Source organism: Lampris incognitus, chromosome 12 (genome assembly GCF_029633865.1).
Source record: "Lampris incognitus isolate fLamInc1 chromosome 12, fLamInc1.hap2, whole genome shotgun sequence".
Lineage (NCBI taxonomy): Eukaryota > Metazoa > Chordata > Actinopteri > Lampriformes > Lampridae > Lampris > Lampris incognitus.
In genome coordinates, this window is record NC_079222.1 from 28,636,630 (window position 1) to 28,658,851 (window position 22,222).

General features: G+C 42.0%; 2 protein-coding genes across 3 annotated transcripts; one reads left to right on the forward strand and one right to left on the reverse strand.

Annotated features, from left to right (window-relative positions):
• Window positions 1-7,782: 7,782 nt before the first annotated feature.
• On the reverse strand, window positions 7,783-16,166 carry LOC130121824 (protein phosphatase PTC7 homolog). Its single transcript, XM_056290744.1, has 6 exons — window positions 15,653-16,166; window positions 13,602-13,781; window positions 12,279-12,477; window positions 10,380-10,503; window positions 10,134-10,263; window positions 7,783-9,249 (listed from the first exon to the last, which is right to left on the reverse strand). The coding sequence occupies exons 1-6, from the start codon at window positions 15,852-15,854 to the stop codon at window positions 9,191-9,193; spliced, it is 894 nt and encodes a 297-aa protein (XP_056146719.1). The 5' UTR covers window positions 15,855-16,166; the 3' UTR covers window positions 7,783-9,190.
• Window positions 16,167-17,016: 850 nt separating this feature from the next.
• On the forward strand, window positions 17,017-21,742 carry prnpb (prion protein b). Of its 2 annotated transcripts, none has more exons than XM_056290284.1 (2): window positions 17,017-17,095; window positions 17,668-21,742. In XM_056290284.1, the coding sequence occupies exon 2, from the start codon at window positions 17,675-17,677 to the stop codon at window positions 19,286-19,288; it is 1,614 nt and encodes a 537-aa protein (XP_056146259.1). In that variant the 5' UTR covers window positions 17,017-17,095; window positions 17,668-17,674; the 3' UTR covers window positions 19,289-21,742. The 2 variants fall into 2 exon arrangements, with proteins under 2 accessions (XP_056146259.1, XP_056146260.1); XM_056290285.1 differs by having other exon boundaries at window positions 17,062-17,095; window positions 17,673-21,742.
• The last annotated feature ends 480 nt before the right edge of the window (window positions 21,743-22,222 follow it).

The window sequence follows — 22,222 nt, forward strand, 5'->3', positions numbered from 1 at the left end:
ATAGACAAAATACAAATAGACACATTTGCAGCACAATCAACATATAAACAATGTATGGGTAAGTGTAAAAACAAGTGTAATCTAAATAGTCTGTGTATTGCACTAACCCAAGTCAGCATATATTATTGCACATGCCAAAATGTACAGGTGTTGTTGCACAGTTTCAGGATTTTATTGAATCCTTATAGTTGGTTAATAGAGTTCAGTTCTTTAATGGCACTTGGGTAGAAACTGTTCAAAAGCCTGCCTATTCATTATTTTAGTTTTTTATTTATTTTGTGGTCAGAATAAACAGTGCAGTGTGTAATTTCTACCTGAATGTTGAGATCAGAATGTAACGAAAAACTACACATCAACATAGACCAACAACCTGACACCCCCTTATGTTTCTATTGTTGTTCTAACAACAGCAGGCACACACAGACAATGTGGCTGCTGTGTGTTCAACTCAGAAATCTGGGGAGCGACTCATCTAATTTATATAGCACATTGCTCCTTAAACAACTTTGACTTACTGTTTAATTATTAATATAATCACACATAACTATTGTTGTCTTGGTTGTTTGGCCTGCAGCTTGTAGCTCTAGTAGCTCAAATTAGTGGTGGAATTCTGATTCTTTCAACAAATTCGGTTCTTTTGGACTCCACAGTGTCCTTAGAAAGTAAAGCCACTGCTGTGCCTTCTTCACTAAGTTGTATTGCCAGTTCATGTGAGGTCCTGGGAGATGTGCCAAGGAATTTGAAGCTGGTCACCCTCTCCACCATGTCTCCTCCGATGTATAAGGGAGCAGGTTCCTCTCCCTGTTTTCTAAAGTTGATGATGATCTCCTTTGTTTTGGAGGTGTCGAGTGCCAAGTTGTTACTGGAGCACCATATACTGACAGTTTGTGGACCTCTTCCCTGTAGGCAGACTCATTACCATTCTGTATTCGTCCCACCACGTGTTATCTGCAATTTTATTATGGCATTTTTACTGTGGTTTGGTGTGCAGTCATGTGTGTAAAGTGAACAGAGAAGAGTACTCAGCACGCAGACTGTGGAGCTCCAGTGCTGAGTGTCAGGGTCAATGAGTGGTTGTGTCCCCAGCCTGACAGTCTATGGATGATTTGTTAAAAGGTATTTTATCCATCTGCATGCGGAATGGCTGACAACCAGCTCGAGCAGGTTGATCAACATTCTGCTGGGGATTAGAGCTAAAGTCTACGAATAATAATAATAATAATAATGCATTTTATTTATGGGCACCTTTCAGATTACTCAAAGACACCTTCCAAAATACAGTGAAAAACAAGTAGCACTGTATCAGACATCATAAAATCAAACAGAGCACGGGTATACAATAAAAAGTTAATACAGCAGATACGTAGGTATAATTGAACAAATACCTTTTGCCAAACACCTTTACCTTTTCTAAAAATATAGAGTTAGGTCTAAATAAGATACATCTGTTATTCTGGATAGGGGTGTCGTGGTGAGAAGTTGTTTGTAAATGTCTTGATGCATGCTCAATAATCCAGAGGAAATCTTAGAAAGTTGAATCAGTTCATCTGGACACAACATTTATTGAGAGAAATGTTTCATCACTCATCTAGGTGACTTCTTCACTCTCAACTGACTGCAGGTATCCCAATCAGTCTGGCTTTAAGTGGGGTTACTCTACCAAGAATGCACTCCTGTCAGTAATAGAATCATTGTATTTGGCTAGAGCTGCTGGTCAGTCCTCAGCTTTATTGCTGCTAGATCTGTCAACTGCCTTTGACATGATTAACCACCATATCCTCCTCTCCACACTCACTGAGCTTGGTATCTCAGGATCTGCCCTCTGAAATGCAGCTGGGGCATTCATTAATCCAAAGGGGATACAAACCCATTCGTGTAAGCGCCATGGTGTACTGAAAGCTGTCCTATGCCTGGACTCCTCTGACATAAAGCCTTGGTGATAGGCCGACCCTTGATCAAGAATGGAGAACCATGTGGACCCTCCCAGGTTGCTCAAAAGATCAAGAACTCTCGGCAGAGGATGCTTGTCTGGTATTGTCTTCTTGTTCAGACCCCTGAAATCTTTGCACAGCCTCAAACTTTAGTCCTTTTTCTTCACGCAAATAATAGGTGAAGAGTATGCTGATTTAGAGTTCTGAATCCAGCCTCTTTCAAGTGGGGTGTGGACATAGTCTTTCACTTTTTTGTAGAGCGGCTTAGGAATTGAGCTGTGTGACTTCTGCACAGGTGTGTCATTACAGAGTCTAATTTTCAGATTGAATCCTGGCACACACCCTATGTTTCCTTCCGCCTTGGTGATTACATCTGATTCCCCAAATAACATTTGTCTTACTTTTTCTGCCTGCTTTGGCTCCAAATGGCTCAAGTCTACTGGTGGGTGCCACTTTTCATCTGTGGAATCCCTCAGTTTAGGTGTCAGACGCGTTGTGCTCTTCTGGCGCATTTGATGTCTTGGAGGCTTCATGCCCATTTCCATCCTCTACCACTGGTGAGTGAGGTCCTGGAGACAGAGCAGCTGCACAAGGCCCTGTTCCTCCAACTCCCTGAGGTGGTCACTGTTTGTGTAGCTCACCACATAGTCAAACAGTTCGGCTTCATTGTTCCCCATGCTGTCCGAAGGGCTTGGAAGTCATCTCCCTGCTGGTGGCTGTGGTCATTTCATGCAACTGGTCCTCAGACAGCTGGAACAGGAGTTTCTGGATGCTCCACACTAGCTTCTTGTACCACTGTCGGCTATCCTGCCTTCATTTTCTCTGAACCCGTATGTGACCGCTATCTGCATCAGACACCTCTGCCACTGAAGACCTGCAGCTCGCCTCCGTCTCTACATTTCTGTCACTGTGGCTCTTTCAAGATCAACAAGATGAGAAGTTGCAGATCCCGGACAAGCCCACCAATATTGCCACCCATGCCATGGTGACGTGATAAAGAACCCACAGGACACACAGCTCTCCTTCAGTGCTTTACTGATTGGTCTGCAGCCACAGTGTACAATGGACAAAGGTGACGAACGTCAATGCACTCTTGTAGCTTCCTGAAACTCAGGAAAAGTAAAGTTGTTTAATTTCTATTTTTTGTACATAAATTAAGTGTTGGAGTGGTACAACACACATTGCAAAGAAAAACATGTTAACACTCGATTTTGTTCAAATTTTACAACATGTCCACTGTAGTAGAACCCCCCCCCCCCACATGTGATGTCATTTTAAAGGCACAGTTGTCCTCTTTAAGAGAAAACAGGACTGAATACAGTGGCATGTATTGTATGAGAGATATTAGCAAAAACGCTACGCCCACTACAGTGGACAAAAATTAATTGCTGGGTCTCAAGAACAGCTTTCTCTCTGTCTCTCTCAGCCCCAAGTCCGAACTGAGGGGAAACCGCGCACGTGCCCATACCAATGTGCAACAGCTGATGTCACTTTTAAGATGCTTAACAAATGAGATTTAAAACGGCCTAAATTATATTGACTGCATTACTCTCTTTTCAATAAAGATAGAACAAGTGTGCTTTGTATTGTAAACTTTATATGGAAAAGCAAAAATGAACAACTGATTAATACCTTATATCGTTTCACCCTTTTCATCTCCCTCTAGTGTAACCTTCTGGCCCAAACCACTTCGCGAGCATAGGGGCACATTGTTTGTAGGGATCTTAATCTGACCACAACATTACCGTTATTACATGTGCATGGGGTAATATGGTCAAGATATTTACCATGGCTTAAAAAGGGCACATTTTCATAACAGCCACAACACACCAACCCCCTTGATGTATAGCTTCTACACACTCATCATTTTGTGTGTACTTGATGTGATAAACTAAACACATTGAAAGTTAATTCCACCATCGTTGGCCTTATCCAGGATGATGACGAGTCTGCATATAGATGGGAGGTTGATCAGCTGGCCCTCTAGGGCGGCCATAACAACCTGGAGCTGAACATGCTCAAAACGGTGGCGATGACAGTGGACTTCAGGAGGAGACCCCCCCCCAACACTGCCCCCTCCTCACAATGCTCAACAGCACGGTGCCTACGGTGAAAACCTACAGATTTCTGGGTTTTGCAATCTCCCAGGACCTAAGGTGGGCATCCAACATAGACACAATCATCAAAAAGGCCCAGCAGAGGATGGACTTTCTCCACCAGCTCAGGAAATTCAACCTGCCTCATGAAGTGTTGTTTCAGTTCTACACTGCAATAATTCAGTCTGTTTGCACATCCATCACTGTCTGGTTTGGGTCGGCCACCAAACAGGGCAGGGAAAGACTACAAAGGACAGTTAGGTCTGCAGAGAAAATCATTGGTGCCAACCTGCCCTCCATTCAGGACTTAATACACCTCCAGACTCGGGAAACGGGCAGGCAACATCACTGTAGACCCATCACACCCTGGTCACAACCTGTTCCAACTCCTCCCCTCTGGTAGGCGCTACAGAGCACTGTACCCCAAAACAATCAGATATAAAATGTTTCTTTCTGCGGGATGTCATTCAAATGAACACTTAACACTGTCAAATAAATCCAACCATTTTGTACATGCTGTACTGTACATAGTGGTACGCTGTCATGTCCATCTACCTCAGGCATGTATTTATGCAAGTAGCCTGCTAACATCTCTTTCAGCATCTCTGATATATTCTCTGCACTACTGCACTTTATCACCTCTTATTTCGCCTGTATATATCTCAAGATTGTTGTGTTGCAGGTTTTTTTTTAACTTTTCAATGGTTTTGTCTACGCTCCACTTTAAAGGAACTTGGGGACAGCCAAATGCAGTATTATGATGTTTACTGCTTTACACTGAAATACTTCAGTTTTTGAAAGTTAAAGTAGTTCTATAGAAAAATGTTGTACAGTCCTGTGCATACATAGTATTATGATTTCACTTACCTTTTTGGTATGTTGTCCATAAAGTGTATTAATGAATATGAATGAATTAAAGAATGAATCTTTAAGCAACAATTCTCAGATTACCGGATGTGACAGCCTGGCATTGCTGATAAAGGTCAAATTTTATATTCTGTGCATGATCCACACAATACTTTACATGTCACAGGAATGGCCATTACAGAGCACGAATGTTAATAAACGTGTATGCAGTCAAAATTCTGAAAATATATATAAAAAAATATTAATATAAACCTCTGTTTTAAGTATAAGCTAGTTCCAGTTCAAAAGAAGAAAAAAAAATTTGGGGTAATTCAAGCACTCAAAAACACATTTAATATAAATACTAGAATCTTTATTTAAATATTGTACATCTTTTAAAACATATTTACAGAAATTAGACCTGTGTTGTTACACTCTATACTAAGTGTATCTTTCATACGCACAAACATCGCTTGCTGGAAGGACAATCATACCTTGTATTGACTGCAGAAGCACCTTTTAAAAACTTTTACAGGACAAGCAGGGAAAATGGAGACAAATTTAAATGATGTTAAACACTGAGCAGCATGACCAAGACGAGACAAGCTTGCAATGCCAGGGAAGGCCTCTTGATTATTACAGGTCTAGCTATTTAAGGCTGAAACTGTGCTCACCTTCACATGTCAACAGCGCCAACCGCTTCTCACCATTCCTGTTTCGCATGGGATATTTCGCTCCGCCAAACATAGGCCTACATTTTACATAAATAAATATTTACTCTGTAAAAAGCACTAAGAAAAATAGATCCACTTAAATCCTTCGTAAACCAATTACTGGGCAGATTTTCGGGCAGGAATTGGGAGATGGGCCGGACAGTGATCTCAGCTTCATATTTGTGTTCTATTGGTGCAAATTAGCAAGGGCAGTAATCATGCAAGAAAGAATGCAGACAATAGGACAAACAATACCTAAAAAATTATGTTATTAATAAATACCAAGAATAAACACCAGTCAAATCCAAACGTTTTCATGTACAAATGCGTTCACTGTAGCGCTCCCACTCATTTGCTGCATCGCTGCTCCACCCCACAAAGGAATTGCTTGTAAAATCACGCTTTGCCAATGGAGAACAGAGGACAATGATCTGTTGAGCTTCAGTTTGCACATTACGTTTATGCTAAATGACAGTGACAATATTGGCCACCACCGACACAATGCTATCTTGGTAGAAGGGCTTATGGAACACTGCCCTAAGCACACACTGTAAAAAATTATCTGCTGGTTTGACTTAAAAAAAGAAAGTAAGGCAACCTATTACAAGCCTCTTTCTGAGTAATCTAAACTGAGATTACTCAGAAAAGGGCTTGTAATAGGTTGCCTTACTTTTTTAAGTCACACCAGCACATTATTTTTTACAGTGCATGTCCATATGGCTTTCCTTCTTTGGTTTTGTAAACTTGCCTGGTAGTTCCCTACAGATAGCCAGTCCTATGACTAAAGCCATGAAAATATGATGAAAACACTGTTATGACCAAATAACATCAGGCACACAAAGGCCATTTTATGTCCCCCCCAACTATAGAAAACAAAAACAAAACTGCTGGCCACAAAACATGAATCAACAAGTTCCCCCATGTGTACGAGCACATAGTATTGCTGTGCGTTGTTCTTACCAACAAGTCATAATGATATACATAAAGAAAGTGTGTCTTTGGTGCACCGTTTTTTTCAAACCGTAAAAACATTGTCCAAATCACTTGGGTGAGATTTAAAGGAAAGGGAATGGATATCTTTGATAAATGTAACTCCACAAAATCAAGCACACATTTATATACACTCATTACAATCAAGGTGACCATGTTCACATAAATCATGTACAGTCATACACCATCATCGAGAATGGAAGCAGCAAAAAAAAATTTTTTTTACAAAGACAGACACGACTAGGGAATTTTCACACTTGTGACATACTTTTGTTAAGATTGGATCTTAATCTTTGTCCCCCATCACAGCACAAGAACTAAATTTCATAAGACACTTCAAATTCGTATTCTGAAAACTAAAACAGTTTAAAAAAATAAATCTTTAATAATATTCCTACCTGACCTATCATTGTAAGCATTCCCAGATGCTCGTTTTAGCTTCAAGAGTTAATGAATATCAACATCAAATACCCCTCACACTATAACCACAGCTTACATTCGCTCACATTTACCCCACACACATCTCAGGACATTTTTTACATCCACGACCTGCTGTGCATATTCCTAACATACCACTGTTGCATATTAATCTGAAAATATTTTGTTCACTTTAGCCAATGAGCACAGGGACTGATGAGGCTTACTTTAAGATTCAATCCATTACCCAGTAAATTATGTGTACACCTTCCACAATAGCAATGTACTAGGTCTTGGCTTTTGCAACCAAAACAACGTAAAGGGCAGCAGATATCCCTATAACACAAAAATAATATTTACAGTTTGGGAAGGTGTGAACACTGACAAAACCCCTCAGCCAACTGACAAGCCAAATTAATCTGTTTCCTAGAAGGCGATATGACATATTAAGGTTTTGCTTTACGTTGATTTATCAGAGCTGAGCTGGTAGATACTGGCTAGCTCTTCCATCAAGCACATTCTGTTATCAAAAGTCCACAACCAATCACTTTGCATCCTCAAAACTGTACTTTGTCCTTTATGACAGCTACACAATGGAGAAAAACTGGTTTCCACAGTCCGATCCAACTAAATTTCTCTCCCTCTACTCAACCTACACATTTACAACATGGAAAAGGACGAACTAGAGCAAAACAGAAAGGTTAGTAGGCTCGGGCGATAGGACGAATATATCGGCAACTGGCTGAGTCCGTTCGGTGGTTGTCGTTTTGTTTTATTTATTTATTTATTTATTTATTTATTTATTTGCATGATTTTGTCCTTTTATTTTGCTAATTTAACGGTCGGCCTGAGAATTCAACTCGGTAAATAATTAACCTGAAACGCGCAACTGAAAGCATGCGTGAATAGGAACTGGCAGGTGGAGTGGGGCCATATGTACTCTCTGGTTGCACTGATTTCCGAAGTCTTTCAAAAAACAGGGAAATGACTGCAGTTACTAAATGCCATTTAAGCCGTCTTTAGTGGTTGCTGACCAATTGATTGATGCTGAAAATCAACGTCAATTCATAAATCACATTTGAGAACTAAACCAAAAACTGTATGTACAGTCAGAATCTTTTGCCGGCCCTACTCATTTGCAAGGACGGAAAATTACTTCATTTAGGTCCTTCGGCTTGCCGGTTAAATCTGGTTTAAAACAAAAATAATACCTAATTTTTTATCTTTTTTGATTTAATTTTGAGATACTTAATTGATCCCCGTGGGGAAATTATGCTCTGCATTTAACTCATCCTAGCTGTGTAGCTAGGAGCAATGGGCAGCCACCCTAACCCTAGCATGCATGTCTTTTTTTTTCTTTTTTGTGATGGTGGGGGAAACCGGAGCACCCGGAGAAAACCCACCGCAGACACGGGGAGAACATGCAAACTCCACGCAGAGGATGACCTGGGATGACTCCCAAGATTGAACAACACTGGGGTTCGAACCCAGGACCTTCTTGCTGTGAGGCGACAGCGCTAACCACTGTGCCACCATGCCGCTAAATAATAATAGGGGATTTTGTATTCTTTTTTCACAAGGAGATCTTCCATGATTGCTTTCGCTGAAAATGGCTGGCAGGGGGGTATCAGCAGTTGCTGATTTTGGGGCTGATGGTGGCTGTTAGGAAAATTTTGGCATATCACCCATCCATACAGGTTAGGCTCATTAGACAGCACTACTCTCTCAAGATTCCAGACCATGGCTTAATCCTTGTACAGCATCACCATTTTTAATGAAGGCGACAGAATCTTAAAACCCTCAACTTTATTCTCGCCAGTGAGAACAAAATGCCCTTTCCTTTAAAACTGACAGTTACACAACCCCAGATGTACTGACCTAAAGCAATGAGACGTGAGGGAGACTGAAAGGCGTCCTCTGACCTGCTCTATCCAGATTCTTCTGCATCAATTTCACCATTAAAATGTCCCAGGTGTCTGCCTTACATCAGCAGTACCCACACCAGAAAATGGAGAAAGAAACCAGGAAGGAGAGAGGACTTCAGCCTCATGCCGAGGAGTGTGTGATGTACTGGTAGGCTTCCACATGTCAGCCCACAGGAAGCAGTGCATTGAGAGAGCCACAGGTGGAAGACTCAGGCAGCAGGGAAGAGAAAAAAAAATACAGACCAGAAAAGCACACACAGTCAGACACAAATTTAGTCTGTATATTCAGCCACAATGGACAGCAGCACCGTGATATCATCTGGCTTCCCTCCTGTAGAGCACACAGACAAAAACATATGAGGCATCTTCCAAACACTTGTCACCAATTGAGTGTAAAAGAGGGCTGGAATTTCATTATTTTGCAACAAAACTGTTTGCCCTGTAGAGGGATCCCCCCTTTTTTTTCTCCCAATTGTTCTTGGCTAATTACCCCACTCCTCCGAGCCATCCCGGTCACTGCTCCACCCCCTCTGCCAATCCGGGGAGGGCTGCAGACTATTACATGCCTCCTACGATACATGTGGCGTTGCCAGCCACTTCTTTTCACCCGACAGTGAGGAGTTTCACCAGGGGGACGTAGCGCGTGGGAGGATCACGCTATTCCCCCCAGCTTCTCCTTACCCCTGAACAGGCGCCCTGACTGACCAGAGGAGGCTCTAGTGCAGCAACCAGGACACGTTCCCACATCCGGCTTACCACCCGCAGACACAGCAAATTGTGTCTGTAGGGAAGCCGACCAAGCCGGCGGTAACACGGGGATTCGAACCGGCGATCTCCATATTGGTAGGCAACGGAATAGACCGCTACACTACCCGGACGCCCCTGGATGTAAAATGTTTAAAGACATCTCAGACTGAACTGCCATCCTCACCACATACCTTGGGCATGTAAAATGCCATAATTCTGGTATTGGACAAATATAAACAGTTTTTGAGAGGCCAGATTTTTACCATTTTGACTGAAAACATTAAATCTGTGAGGAGTAGGTCCATTTATATGCTGCAGATTTTGCAATGATGTTGGTGGTTTTATAAGGAGCAGTAGCAGCAGTGGCCATTTAGTCGTCACAGAATGATTCTTATAAAAATACTGTGTAAAGTAAGAAAGTAGTTTCTACACAGGGACTACACCTAACTCAGAAACCAGCATGCTTACCTCTTACATTCAGGCCATTGTCACAGGCAAACTGTGCAAAAGGGGACATATAGTTGGGGTCATAAGCTAGGTCATGAGCTTGATTTGCAATGCTCTGTGCAGTCTGCAGGATGCTGTCATAGTTGGTTGTCTACAAAAAGCAAAAATAAAAAAAAATATTACAATATTAAAGAGGTTAAAGGGTAGCTGTATGAGCCTGAAACATATGTGAAAGTGCATCAGATATAGCACTTTTTATTTTGGCACCTTGAGTTTTTTGAGCTCTTGCAGAATCATGTAGTCTGGCATGTTGTCAAAGAGGCCATCCGTCGCAGTCAGGATGATGTCACCAAGTTGTACATCAAACGAGGAGCTGTCAGCTGCTTCCGGGCTACAAAGAAGAGACAGGGGGGAACAGAAAGGTCAGCCACAAGTGGAACATGAAGCATGCACAGGAAGAATCTCTTGCAAGCACCAGAACATAGTTTTACTGTGGGACAAAGTAGGTCAAAAGCCGCTTTGCAAAGTGTTGAGGGTGGTAGGGATAAGGTTGCTTAATCCAACAACATACTCTGGAACCGCTCGTCTGGTTTGTCTTTGGCAGGTCCAGCACGTCTGCTGGTTCCAGGTCCCAGACTAAGCTTAATTTTCTTTAACCCTCTGCTCTTGTTTCCCGTAAGTGTTTTTTTTTTCAGTATCACATAACACTTATTGTTCTCTATACAAATGATTCACTCGGTTGTCAGTAACAAAACCTCAAGTTTCAGTTTTCTGAAGATGAAACAAGTGGACAAACAGAATATTGAACAAGACCTCTTCACAGTAATAGTTCCAATAGGATTGGATTAGCATACCTTTTAGCCCCACTGAACAGCCTGCTTGTGCTAGAATCAAGTATTAACACCCACTTGGGCTAGTTAGTAAAGCTGTATGCATGCTGTTAGCTTGTGTGTGCTTACTGCATATAAAAAAGAAAAGAAAAAAAACCCAGAAAAACGATTTTGGACGTGCATGAAGCTTGCTTTGAGAGTTAATTTGAATGAGAGGTAATCCTCATGACAAGAACTTAACATAAGATAAGGACCTGGAGCAACCTGGGGTTCGAACCCAGGACATTCTTGCTGTGAGGCAACAATGCTAACCACTGGGCCACCGTGCTCCCCATGGGTACACTCAGCAACATGGCTGAATAATAACAAGAGTGAAACCAAAACACAACATAAAACAAGTGTTGAAGAGGATACAGTAGAAACTGTTGGGTTTGGCCTGTTTATCTGTTGGCTTTTGTCAATGTGTGTGTGGCTGTACACAGTCTTGTTGACATAATAGCTTGGGGGGGGGGGGTTGCCATTATACGGCGAGTTCACTTGCAGAAAACTGCAAGCATTTGGGACATAAAATGTACCAGAGAGGACACTTTGCAGATCGGCAATGGTTGCTATTGCCCACAAATATTAAGGACATAAATAACATAACTTGATCCAGAGTCAATCATGGTACCCATTAAGCATTTTCTCCCCAATTGTATCTGGCCAAATACCCCACTCCTCCGAGCCATCCCGGTTGCTGCTCCACCCCCCTCTGCCGATCCGAGGAGGGCTGCAGACAACCACATGCCTCCTCCGATACATGTGGAGTCGCCAGCCGCTTCTTTTCACCTGACAGTGAGGAGTTTCATCAGGGGGGACGTAGCGCATGGGAGGATCACGCTATTCCCCCCCAGTTCCCCCTCCCCCCTGAACCGACGCCCCGACCGACCACAGGAGGCGCTAGTGCAGTGACCAGGACACATGCCCACATCCGGCTTCCCACCCACAGACATGGCCAATTGTGTTTGTAGGGACGCCCGAACAAGCCGGAGGTAACATGGGGATTTGAACCAGCGATCCCCGTGTTGGTATGTAGCAGAATAGACCATTACACTACCCGGACGCCCTCCATAAAGCATTTTCAGTTAATTATTTTAAGGTGGATAAATATAAAAATGAAACAAATATGTACTTTTCACATTCAAAAATAAAATTCTATTTCACATCTCAGACTTAAAGCAATTTACCTGAACACCATATAAACCACTATTTAAAAAAAAATCATCTAGACTTGAGAAATTCCCTCTTGCTGTAGTACCTCATTCTAAAAGAATTTTTACTATCCGATAATGCTGACCTGTCACTAAGCACCACCCCTTCAGCCCCTGGAGGAGCGATGGACAACTGGAAGGGGGTGTTGAAATAGTGCTGCTGCTCGTCTGACCGGTGTATCACTTCTCCTCCTCGCACAACCAGGAAGCCAGAGTCACCGAGGTTACATGTGTGAATCCGGTGACTTCGTCGATCCAGAACGACAATACAAGCTGTACTGCTCCCTGGAGATGTAATGGGTATCAAACAAGACAATAGAAAAAGAAACATTTTTTTAACTGATTTTTATCAACTTGGATGCATTCTGATTTGATAGCAATTATTTCAAGCCTAGAACTCCAAGTAATATCTAGTTTGACCAGTTTGAACATTGAGAAAGAGATAACACAATAACTAGATGTGCATTTTCATCTATGGTTGTTGAAAAGACAAAACACTGAGCAACTACAATGCTATCTTTATGTTTCATGTCAGTTGTATACTTTTTAAATATCTTCTGCATGTCAGAAAAGAAACTGAAACTGAGATTACATTTAGTCTGTGCACTAGTTGAGCAGATTGGTAAATTAAGTCCTTTCCCTGCACCAAATTCATAACACTTGCAGTGTTACGAGACATAAGTCTGGGTAACCTTGAGCTGGGTCGGTTTAAACATATACCTTCTCACAGCTTCCCAAAAAAGTAAGTCGTTTGACAAACATCATGACATGGGGGCTATTTAATGTCAACACTGGCTGTAGTCCAGAGATATTAGGTCTCAGCAGAAACGTGACCTCTGTCACATGTAAGACATGTCTTGAGTGTTTAAAATATCTTTAAACCCTCTAGCCATATAAGTTAAAAGTAAAATGTTGTCTTGTACCTATTCTGGTTTGGGGTGAAAGTTTCACCAGCGATAAAGGGGCAATGTTTGAACCCGTGACACCCAAACGTTTTCATTTGGGGATGATGAAAGAGCAGGAATGCATTGTGATCAATTTCCAGTGCAGTCAGTCACCTCATGTTTGTTATGCCTACATCCCTAATCGGTATCTAGCCCTACTCCTCATTCACAATATTTTTAGGCCAACATACACAGAGAGGAATTGAGGAAGATACAAGTCATAGTCAAAACTGAGCGGGAGTTGTGTGCACCAAAATCCAAAAAAAAAAAATACTCCATGCAGGTAGTTTGGCCTCTCCATAGTGAAATCATTATATGTAGCTCTTTAAACAGAGCAACTGCTGGCAGCCTATGACTTATCCTGCAGCTATATTATTTCAGTGAGCCCATGTGTATACACGGGAGGCTTCAAGACCACCAGTAAGTTTGCGCTAAGTACTGTGTGTCGTGTGTGTATGCACTCACCGAGAAGTGGGACTTTGTTCTGTAGGAGCTCATAGTATCCAGAGGTTAGGATGCCCACTGGGTTGCTGGGTATGAAGCGGCCCTCCTTCACTAACCGCTCACAGGTCCGCATAAGTGTGGCAGAGAACTGAGAGGGGTCAACACCATAGTCACGCCAACCACCTACACCATCTGCAACCCCTGAAAAATCAGAGTAAAAACATTTTATTCAGTAGCAATGGACAATCCCCAAAATAAACAATACTTTTAATAAATTCATTATTTTGTAAAGCTGTAATCCTAAGGATGTTGTTTGTTAGCTGGACCTGATCTATTTCACGTCACACTTATGATTTACTTTACAAATGAGAACATACTTTCTTTTGCCTCGCACCAGTAAAAGCTCTTGAAGTTACTATGTCAAGAGAGCAGTAGCCATTAAAGGTAAGGAGAATCACAGGGGAGGATTTGGGACGAGGCTACAATCGATATTGGCATAATAAGATATTACGACGATATGCATCAATGCAGTGCAATTCATACTTTCTATTAAATCTTTTTATTTGGCATATAGGCCTACCTGCATCAGTTCATTTGACTGCATGTAGTCTGATTCTGTTTACAAAATGCAATGGCATCAGGAGAGTACCAGGTTATAACATTAACATTATAGATCTGACATGTTGCTGAGTCTCGAGTGTAATTTGTAATGAGACATTGCTCTGAAATCATGACTTCCAAAGATGGCTTGGCTCTTTTTCCTGTTAAGAGCTTTGGGAATTTGTGTGTCGTAAAATCACATGAAAACCACAAACAATAGCAACGGAAGACACTCCGCAGATTTAAGTGTGGCCCAACTTCATCCTCGATCCAAAACCAATTAACACCAGACTGCTTACTATTTATACTGAGCTTTCAGTTGTAGATAAAACTGTGGCACTTATCTTTACGTAAATAAATGGCATGATTGAGCATTGTTCTAGAGTGAATCAATACCAATACATTGTGCATCTTGTGTGCTGTTCTGCTGACCCACAAAGAGCACAATTCCAACTTTCCCTCTTTCCAACGCCACAGGAATGATCTACCTTAGGGTTCACAGGGTTTCCCTCTTCAAGCAAAACAGGGGTCATCTATCCAACGTATGTACTATTTGATGAACAAATGGTCTATGATCAAATGAGTTGTGGTCCTTTTAACAAAAGAACTTTCCAAACTATAACAATATATTTTTGAGGGCAAATGTCACGAAAAAGCTGTGAGCCAATCAAGCAGCCCAGCCGGCCAAGGGTTCACCCAGGTGAGTGACAGGCTAGACTACTACACTGCCCCCAGCTCAGACATGTGTCACATGGACTACACAGGGCTGCAGCAGGGAATATCTGAAAGCTGGTTGTTTATTCTACAGTGTCATTTCTAACATGAAGGTTTCAGAGCATTTTGGCTTTTTAACATATGTTGACAGAACAACGCCATGAGATTGTCTACCACTAGGGATGTTTACCTTCCTTGCAGACAAAGCACTTACTAGCGGCTAACGTCGTTAGCAATATGGCTGCCTCCACGCACAACCATTCTGACCTTTATAAGACATTGTATGTGTTGGTCTAACTGACAATTTGGTCCTAAACGTCAAGTTTTGGTCGCCCATAATGAAGCACGTGTCACTCCATCTACTCGTTTCCACTGACGTTGGACTTCGGGTGGCTCTTTATGGGTTAAAGGTCGTTACGGTTCACCTCACAAAGCACCCTCTTTGTTCCACATTTAACTTTCCGTAAAGATGAGAAGGCGACATCCGCATTGTGCTACGAAACATTCAATAAGGCGTTCTGCATCCCGTAGAGAACACGAAACCATGATATGTACAGTTGTTTTCTCAAATGAATCAGTTGTGCGTGTGTGTGGGGGGGGGGGGCTGCTGTGTTTTCATTCTAGGCGTACGCACACGTGTTTGTCAGCTCACTGAAGGTCATCCAACCGTGGCACGGACGGCGCAGTTACAGGGAAAGACAAACTTCAGTATCTGAACCGAGAAATCAACAATACAACTACAGTCGGCGCCACCTTACCTAAAACATCAGCAGTCTTGTGTCGAGCAATAAAACAGGCGTCATCCCCGTAGCACATCCCTTTCTTCAAAATCCCCTTACGAAAGTCTTTCCCAAATCCATAACTAGCCGTGACCAGGCTATAGTCCCGACCATCGGTTTGAGAGAGTCCACCTAGGACAGCCCTCGCAACCAGTCTGCCATAAGAGAGTACGGATAACATTCCCAAACACGAACGCCGTCCTTAAGAACCCAAACCCCACTCTTGCCGTCCTACGCCGATACTGCTTCGGAACAAACCCGGCTGTTTATCCGTCCATGCGACTCGACAGCCCAGCTTCCGTAAAGGGGGCCTCGTACAGCAAAAACCGCAATGTCGAAGAAACGTCACCGTCCACTGATAGCCGTTATTTACGTTTCAGTAGATTTCATGAGCGCTGTTCCTCCGGTGCGCTTTAACCTTCCCGGCATGTTTCTACTCTACGAGACATCAGCGCTGGATACCGATTCTCCAAAGTCGCAGCCCCGACGTCGTTACACGCGTGGCCGTGTGCGCATGTGCGCCGGATAATTTCTACGTAATGACGTACCGCGCCGACCTTTCGACGCACTGTTTCCGCCCCCCCCCCCCCCCAAGGCTTTTGTCCTTGGTCTTTGATCTGAAATGTCTATTTTATTTTTCGATGGACGAAATATTGAATGACTCCATTGAATGACTCATCCGCCTGGGGCATAGGCAGAGTCTCTGTCTTCTGATAGTCAAGTCTTGTGTTATAGACAAATAGCGTGCTAGTATGATAATAATAATAACCCCCCCACAGGCCCGTGTCCTCCATTACCGAACAAAAAGAAAAAAATAATGTAGGATTTTCAGTTAGACAAACACATTCAAATGTTAAACTCTTAATGGCTTCATAAAGAAAACGTTTTCATTGAGCTCAAAACAAAACAAAACAAAACAAAACGGAGCAATCCGGCAATATCAGGGAATATTGACAATGATAATTTTTAATGATCAGGGAATGTTTTCATTAGCCCGTGCTGCTGCCCCCCCCCCCTTACCGCATGACAGAATTGTACAATATAGGATCATTTTTCCAAGAGTTCAGTGGTTTTAGAAAATTGCGCTACATGGCACACAGGCCAGTAAACGGTTTTAAGGAGGAATGAAATTGTAAAATTTCAGAATGCATTAACAGCTAAGTGCTCATCGTCGTCATTGCCTTAACTAACGGGTGATGCTAATTTTTAAAGCGCGTGAATGCGTGATCCCAGCTATCTGCTGCTGATGTTCTTCAAAGACACCGATCGTTGAGTTAGAACTAGGAACGCTGGGTGGTAAAACGAACACACCCCGTCCGGATGAACCCACCCACCCAGTACCAGAGCTCACATCACTGCGTACCGTAGTGGAAAACATTGCGCGAAACATCCCGGATAAGACCACAAAATCGAGAGGAATCGGTATGTAAACATAAGCGAGGCAAATAGATAATGTATCTCTTGTGTGATGCTTACACAAATATAATATGATATCATTAAAAATACTATAATACTATAGTATAAACCAGACGATTGACGCCCATTGAGAGGGGCACGTAACGGGTTTCGTTTTTCGTCATCAGTGGGTATTGATCCAAACCGACATTATATAATAGATTAGCGAATACTAAGCCAGCTGCAATGGATGCTGGTTATTATGTTACAAAGTAACCGCTTTTCTTCTTTTGTTTACATCGCCAGTGTTGCCATGCAGTAAAATCTCCCCTCATGAACATCAAATGAACAGCAACAAAGTGACCAACATGAATAGTTTTGAACAATGTAGTTTTTTTATTATTAAGAGTAATTAACCCATAGCTGCTTATGTTACATACAAAATAACGCAACCTGTGCAGTTCACGTTGACTGAGGGATTGTCGTCATGCTGTCGGGCTACAGTTGTTACCGGAGATTGTTGCATTGTGTTTTCGCTGCCATGTTTCCTTTTATTATTATGACATTTCTCCCATTTTTAAAACCCTTTTTTTCACCAGGGCAGCAATGGGGAGATCTTATGATGTGGCCCTTGTCGCTCTTCTCATGATCACGCTTATACACGGTGACTTATCATGGGCCAAAAGAAGTAGCAGCAGCAGTAGCAAGAAATCATCATCTTCCAGCAACAGGGGTGGGTCTTCGTCCTCGTCTCAGAAGCCGTCGAAAACAACCAACACTCAGTCAGCGAACTACCCCAGACAGCCGCAGAGTCCAAACAGAAACCCCAATCCATATCCTGCAGGTGGCAGCTATCCCTATCCAGGGAGAGGTGGAGTCAATACTGGAGGACAGCCCAACCAGAAACCAGCGGGGGGATATCCAGGAGCAGGAAGTTACCCTGGAGTCGGTAGTTACCCCAACCAGAATCCTGGCAGAGCTAATCCTGGAGGCTATCCAAACCAGAACCCTGCAGGTGGCTATCCACATGCAGGTGGACACCCCCCAGCGGGTGGCTATCCAAACCAGAACCCTGCAGGTGGCTATCCGCATGCAGGTGGACACCCCCCAGCGGGTGGCTATCCAAACCAGAACCCTGCAGGTGGCTATCCGCATGCAGGTGGACACCCCCCAGCGGGTGGCTATCCTAACCAAAGAAATTATCCGAATCAGTATCCAGCCGCCGGAGGCTATCCAGCAGCGGGTGGATACCCAAATCAGTACCCAGCTGCAGGTGGTTATCCAGCAGCTGGTGGCTATCCAAATCAAAGTCCTGGCAGAGGAAATTATCCAAATCAGTATCCAGCTGCTGGTGGATACCCGGCAGCCGGTGGATATCCCAACCAGTACCCTGGCAGGGGGGGCGTGAATCCAGGGGGATATCCCAACCAGTATCCGGCTGGTGGTTACCCAGTCAGAGGAGGAAATGTTGGACAGGGCTTTGGTTCAAATCCAGGTAGTTATCCAGGTGGTGGGATAGGAGGTTACCCCAACTGGAACCCAAACAATAAGATCCTCAGTCCCCGCTATGGTGGAGGTGGCTATGGTTATGGTGGTTATGGAATGGGAGGGTCTCCCTTCTCACAAGTTGTTCAGAGTAAGGGATACTCTCCTTCTTTTAAATCTCAAAGTTTTGGGAAAAAAGCCCTAATGGCTGCAGGTGTGGGGGCTGTGGCAGGCATGGCCATAGGCTATGGAATTGGGCGCTTTCCTCGACCACATTATAGCTTTCATAATCATGAAGAAGAATATTATTATAACAACTACATGTACCGCCGTTATGGCTCCCGCTCCACCGATGAAAACGACTTCGGGCGAGATTACGCCTACAATCCACCACCACGTGCAGAATCTTATGATAGTTTTATGGGCAGCTGCATGAATAGCACCGATCCTCTAAAAGACCAGGGTCGCAACTCACAGTTACCAGAGAATGGCAGAGATAATGAGGACGATGACGAATTAGTCAGCATTGAGGAGATTGGCTACCCAGCCCTAATAAAGCAAGTCAAAGCCCGGCGCTGTATGAACCACTATATGGAGTACTCTGAACGCTTCTTGCAGAAACGGACTGCTGAACATCATTTCCAGCCCAACCGTAGCAACCCACTGAGCTATGGGCTTATGCAGCTTCTCACCTCTGTTCTAATGCTCTTGAGCAGCATACTCTTGCTTCAGTGAGATATTAAAATGGCACTTGAAACATGTCCCAGTTTTTCACATTAGGGTAATTTGTTCCTCATAAATAATGGTCACTGAGTGTATATGTCATCACAGACGCTTCCCTTATATTACATTGCAGCTCATATGCCCTTTAAATAGCCTTGTTTTTTGTCAGGACTGAAGAATTCCTTAGGGATGCTGATCCATGCTTGCTCTCATAGTCTCAAAAAATTGCATTGAGTTGACTGATGGTAAATCTTTTCTTTAAATATCTTGTGCCATCTCATCACACAGTTGTTCAATCAAATTGAGATCCTGTGTCAAAACAGCTCACTGCAACTATGCTGCTTTCATTTCCATATTTGCGGAATCTCATTGCAAAATCTTGGCCATGGCCATAATTGTGCTGGAAAGAAAACATTTGCCGATTAATGAACTGTTGCCATAAGAAAAGATTAACCTGGATTGCAATAGTGCTCGAGTATCCTGCAGTGAATAGACTTGCTCCACTATCATCAAGTGTCCCAATGTTTGCAAGATAAACATCTTCCACTCCATGACTCGTAGTGTTGCAGTTCTTGACAAACAAAAACCACCATGTCTGGCATCTACAATCTTTCTTACTCTCGTACCCCTCTCCATCCCTTCGTGTGCACTGATAGCAAGGGATTTAACAGGTGGATCACAACCTTAACTGGAACTCACCTAATCAGGCTAATTCATGGAAAGTTTGGAAAGTTGTTTTCTCAATGTATACAGTTCATATTAAATAAAACAATAACAGCTCTCTTGGAGGCAAATTTAGTTATGCTAAACAACGTCTCTAGGCCAAACTTATTCCACGGGAAAATAGGATGAAATGAAGGGATTTCATGGCTTTGCTTTTAATAATCAGACATTTGTCTAGAATTATATTGGCAGCCCATTTTCTTTGTGTTCTTAATCTCGAGGTGTGTCTACTAACTGTAGCTGTGATTGTAATTGTGTTTTATTTTACAACTTTGCACTATTATTTTCCTTTGACAGCGCAATATTCAGCACTCAGTGTTTGAAGAAAAAACGTCATGTTTGTGCATGTTTCAATTTCAATAGTTTAAAAAAAATTTGAGCAAGTTACCCTGACTTGAAGAGTTTTGTGTGTGTAAAGTATATAATGTGATCTAATGATCAGTTAAGCAATGCACGTTTTAACAAATGTTTAACACAACAACTTGGAAGATTTTTCTGTTGTTATGAGATACCACCCAAGATGCAAGATTAAAACCGGCCGTCTATCTCCATAGAAAGATGCTTTGGGGAGCAGAGGGACGAGGGGTGGGCTCGAGTTGGGATTTCAGTTGCTTTGCTGAGTCAGCACTGCCGTGTAGATAAACTCTTCCAAAAACCTTGAAATCATTTAAATCTCAGAATTAAATCTGACGATACCTGCTGTAAACTGCTGTCCTATTTCCTGATATTTAGCTTTTCTCAGCTGTCCTAACTTACCTTTTTGATTATGTGGTAAAAAAACAACAACTGGTAATTCCAACAATCAAATAGTAAATTGTGTTCAAGTTCTCTTTCCAAGCCTTTTGCATTTAAGTACATCTTTATGAGAACTGATCTGGAAGCTAAGGTGAAGTAAAATACTTTGAAGCAGGATAATTTAGACCATATTAATAATAATGATAAAAAAACCCAGAAAAAGAGCAAAGTAATCAGAAATGGCTTTGAATCGTCGTATTCCTGCAAGAGCTTTAAGAGTTGACATTTACAACTGTTGCAGTTATTCAGCTTTTTTATTATTATTATTTTGGTGAAATATAAAAGCATAAATTCTCCAGTACATAGAATGAAAATTAAAAATGGCTGAAACTTGACTTTTGATATCAAAAGTCTGGTGCTCACATATATAGAAGTCATTGCAAATCCAGATTGCAGTTATATCATATAAGTGATTACTCACTATATTAGCAAAGCAAAACAAAAAGTTTATGGCTGGCCAATTGCTTGTTTAACTGATTTTATTTGGAACTGACCATATGAAACCTTCCGTATAGAAGTTCTTTGTTTTGTAAATTATTATTATTATTATTGTTGTTATTATTATTATGGTGTTCCAGACAATCTATCAACTGATGTAGTGTCATGAAATGTTATTTTATAACATAAAACGAAATGTTTTGTTCTTTTCATAAATATGTTTTCATGAAGAAAAAGTTATTAAACTGTGTTTTATAACCTGGTTCATTATGTACAATATAATGACGGAGGGAGAATGTTCAATAGTTTAACGATTAACTATTTCTACCCCCAAGTCCACCAATTTCATGTCAATTCAGAATTGAATTCTGCTTTTAATGCCCACCCCTGTGGTCTCACTTGTAGAATATCTGTGAAGTGCACTTATTTCTCTTTAACTGTGGATATTCTGTGTATTCTCTGACTGTATATTATTGCTCTATTATGAATGGTAATAAAAACTAATATTAAATTAAATCATGTTTTAATTTTGAAAGTTTACTGTATATTAAAATAAGATTAATTTTAATATAGCAGTCCACAGCTTAGTCTTTGCCAGAGCATATTTAAGGTTTCAAGCCTGAAAGGCTGAAACTCTGTTGTTTTTTTGTGTAGGTTTATTATTTTTCTTCTTCAGAAATGTTCGCGCAAATTCTTGTGAGATGGTAAATGGAAGAGGCATGAGATTTTGCCCATGGATTGGAAGTTCTGTGCAAGTGCTGCCCAAGTAATACGACCCCAATCGGCCAGATGGGGTCACTATAATTAACGGTCAAAATTTTGAACTTTGAAAAGTCATAACCACTACGTCGTAAATCCAATTTACACGACATTTGGTGCAGACAGCCATCTACCCTCACGCCACAATTTCGCCCCAAGAACCACTAAGGTCCGCCTGACTAGATTTTCCAACATTTTTAATTTTTTGAACGCCTCACTTTTGACATCTCT

Excerpts from the sequence above, each read along its gene's own strand:
- LOC130121824 (XM_056290744.1), bottom strand. The coding sequence starts at position 15,854 with ATGTTATCCGTACTCTCTTATGGCAGACTGGTTGCGAGGGCTGTCCTA. Across the intron at positions 10,264-10,379 it reads AAGAGCTCAAAAAACTCAAG|ACAACCAACTATGACAGCAT; the intron begins GTGCCAAAATAA and ends TGCTTTTTGTAG. Across the intron at positions 9,250-10,133 it reads CAATGGCCTGAATGTAAGAG|GAGGGAAGCCAGATGATATC; the intron begins GTAAGCATGCTG and ends TGTGCTCTACAG.
- prnpb (XM_056290284.1), top strand. The coding sequence starts at position 17,675 with ATGGGGAGATCTTATGATGTGGCCCTTGTCGCTCTTCTCATGATCACG.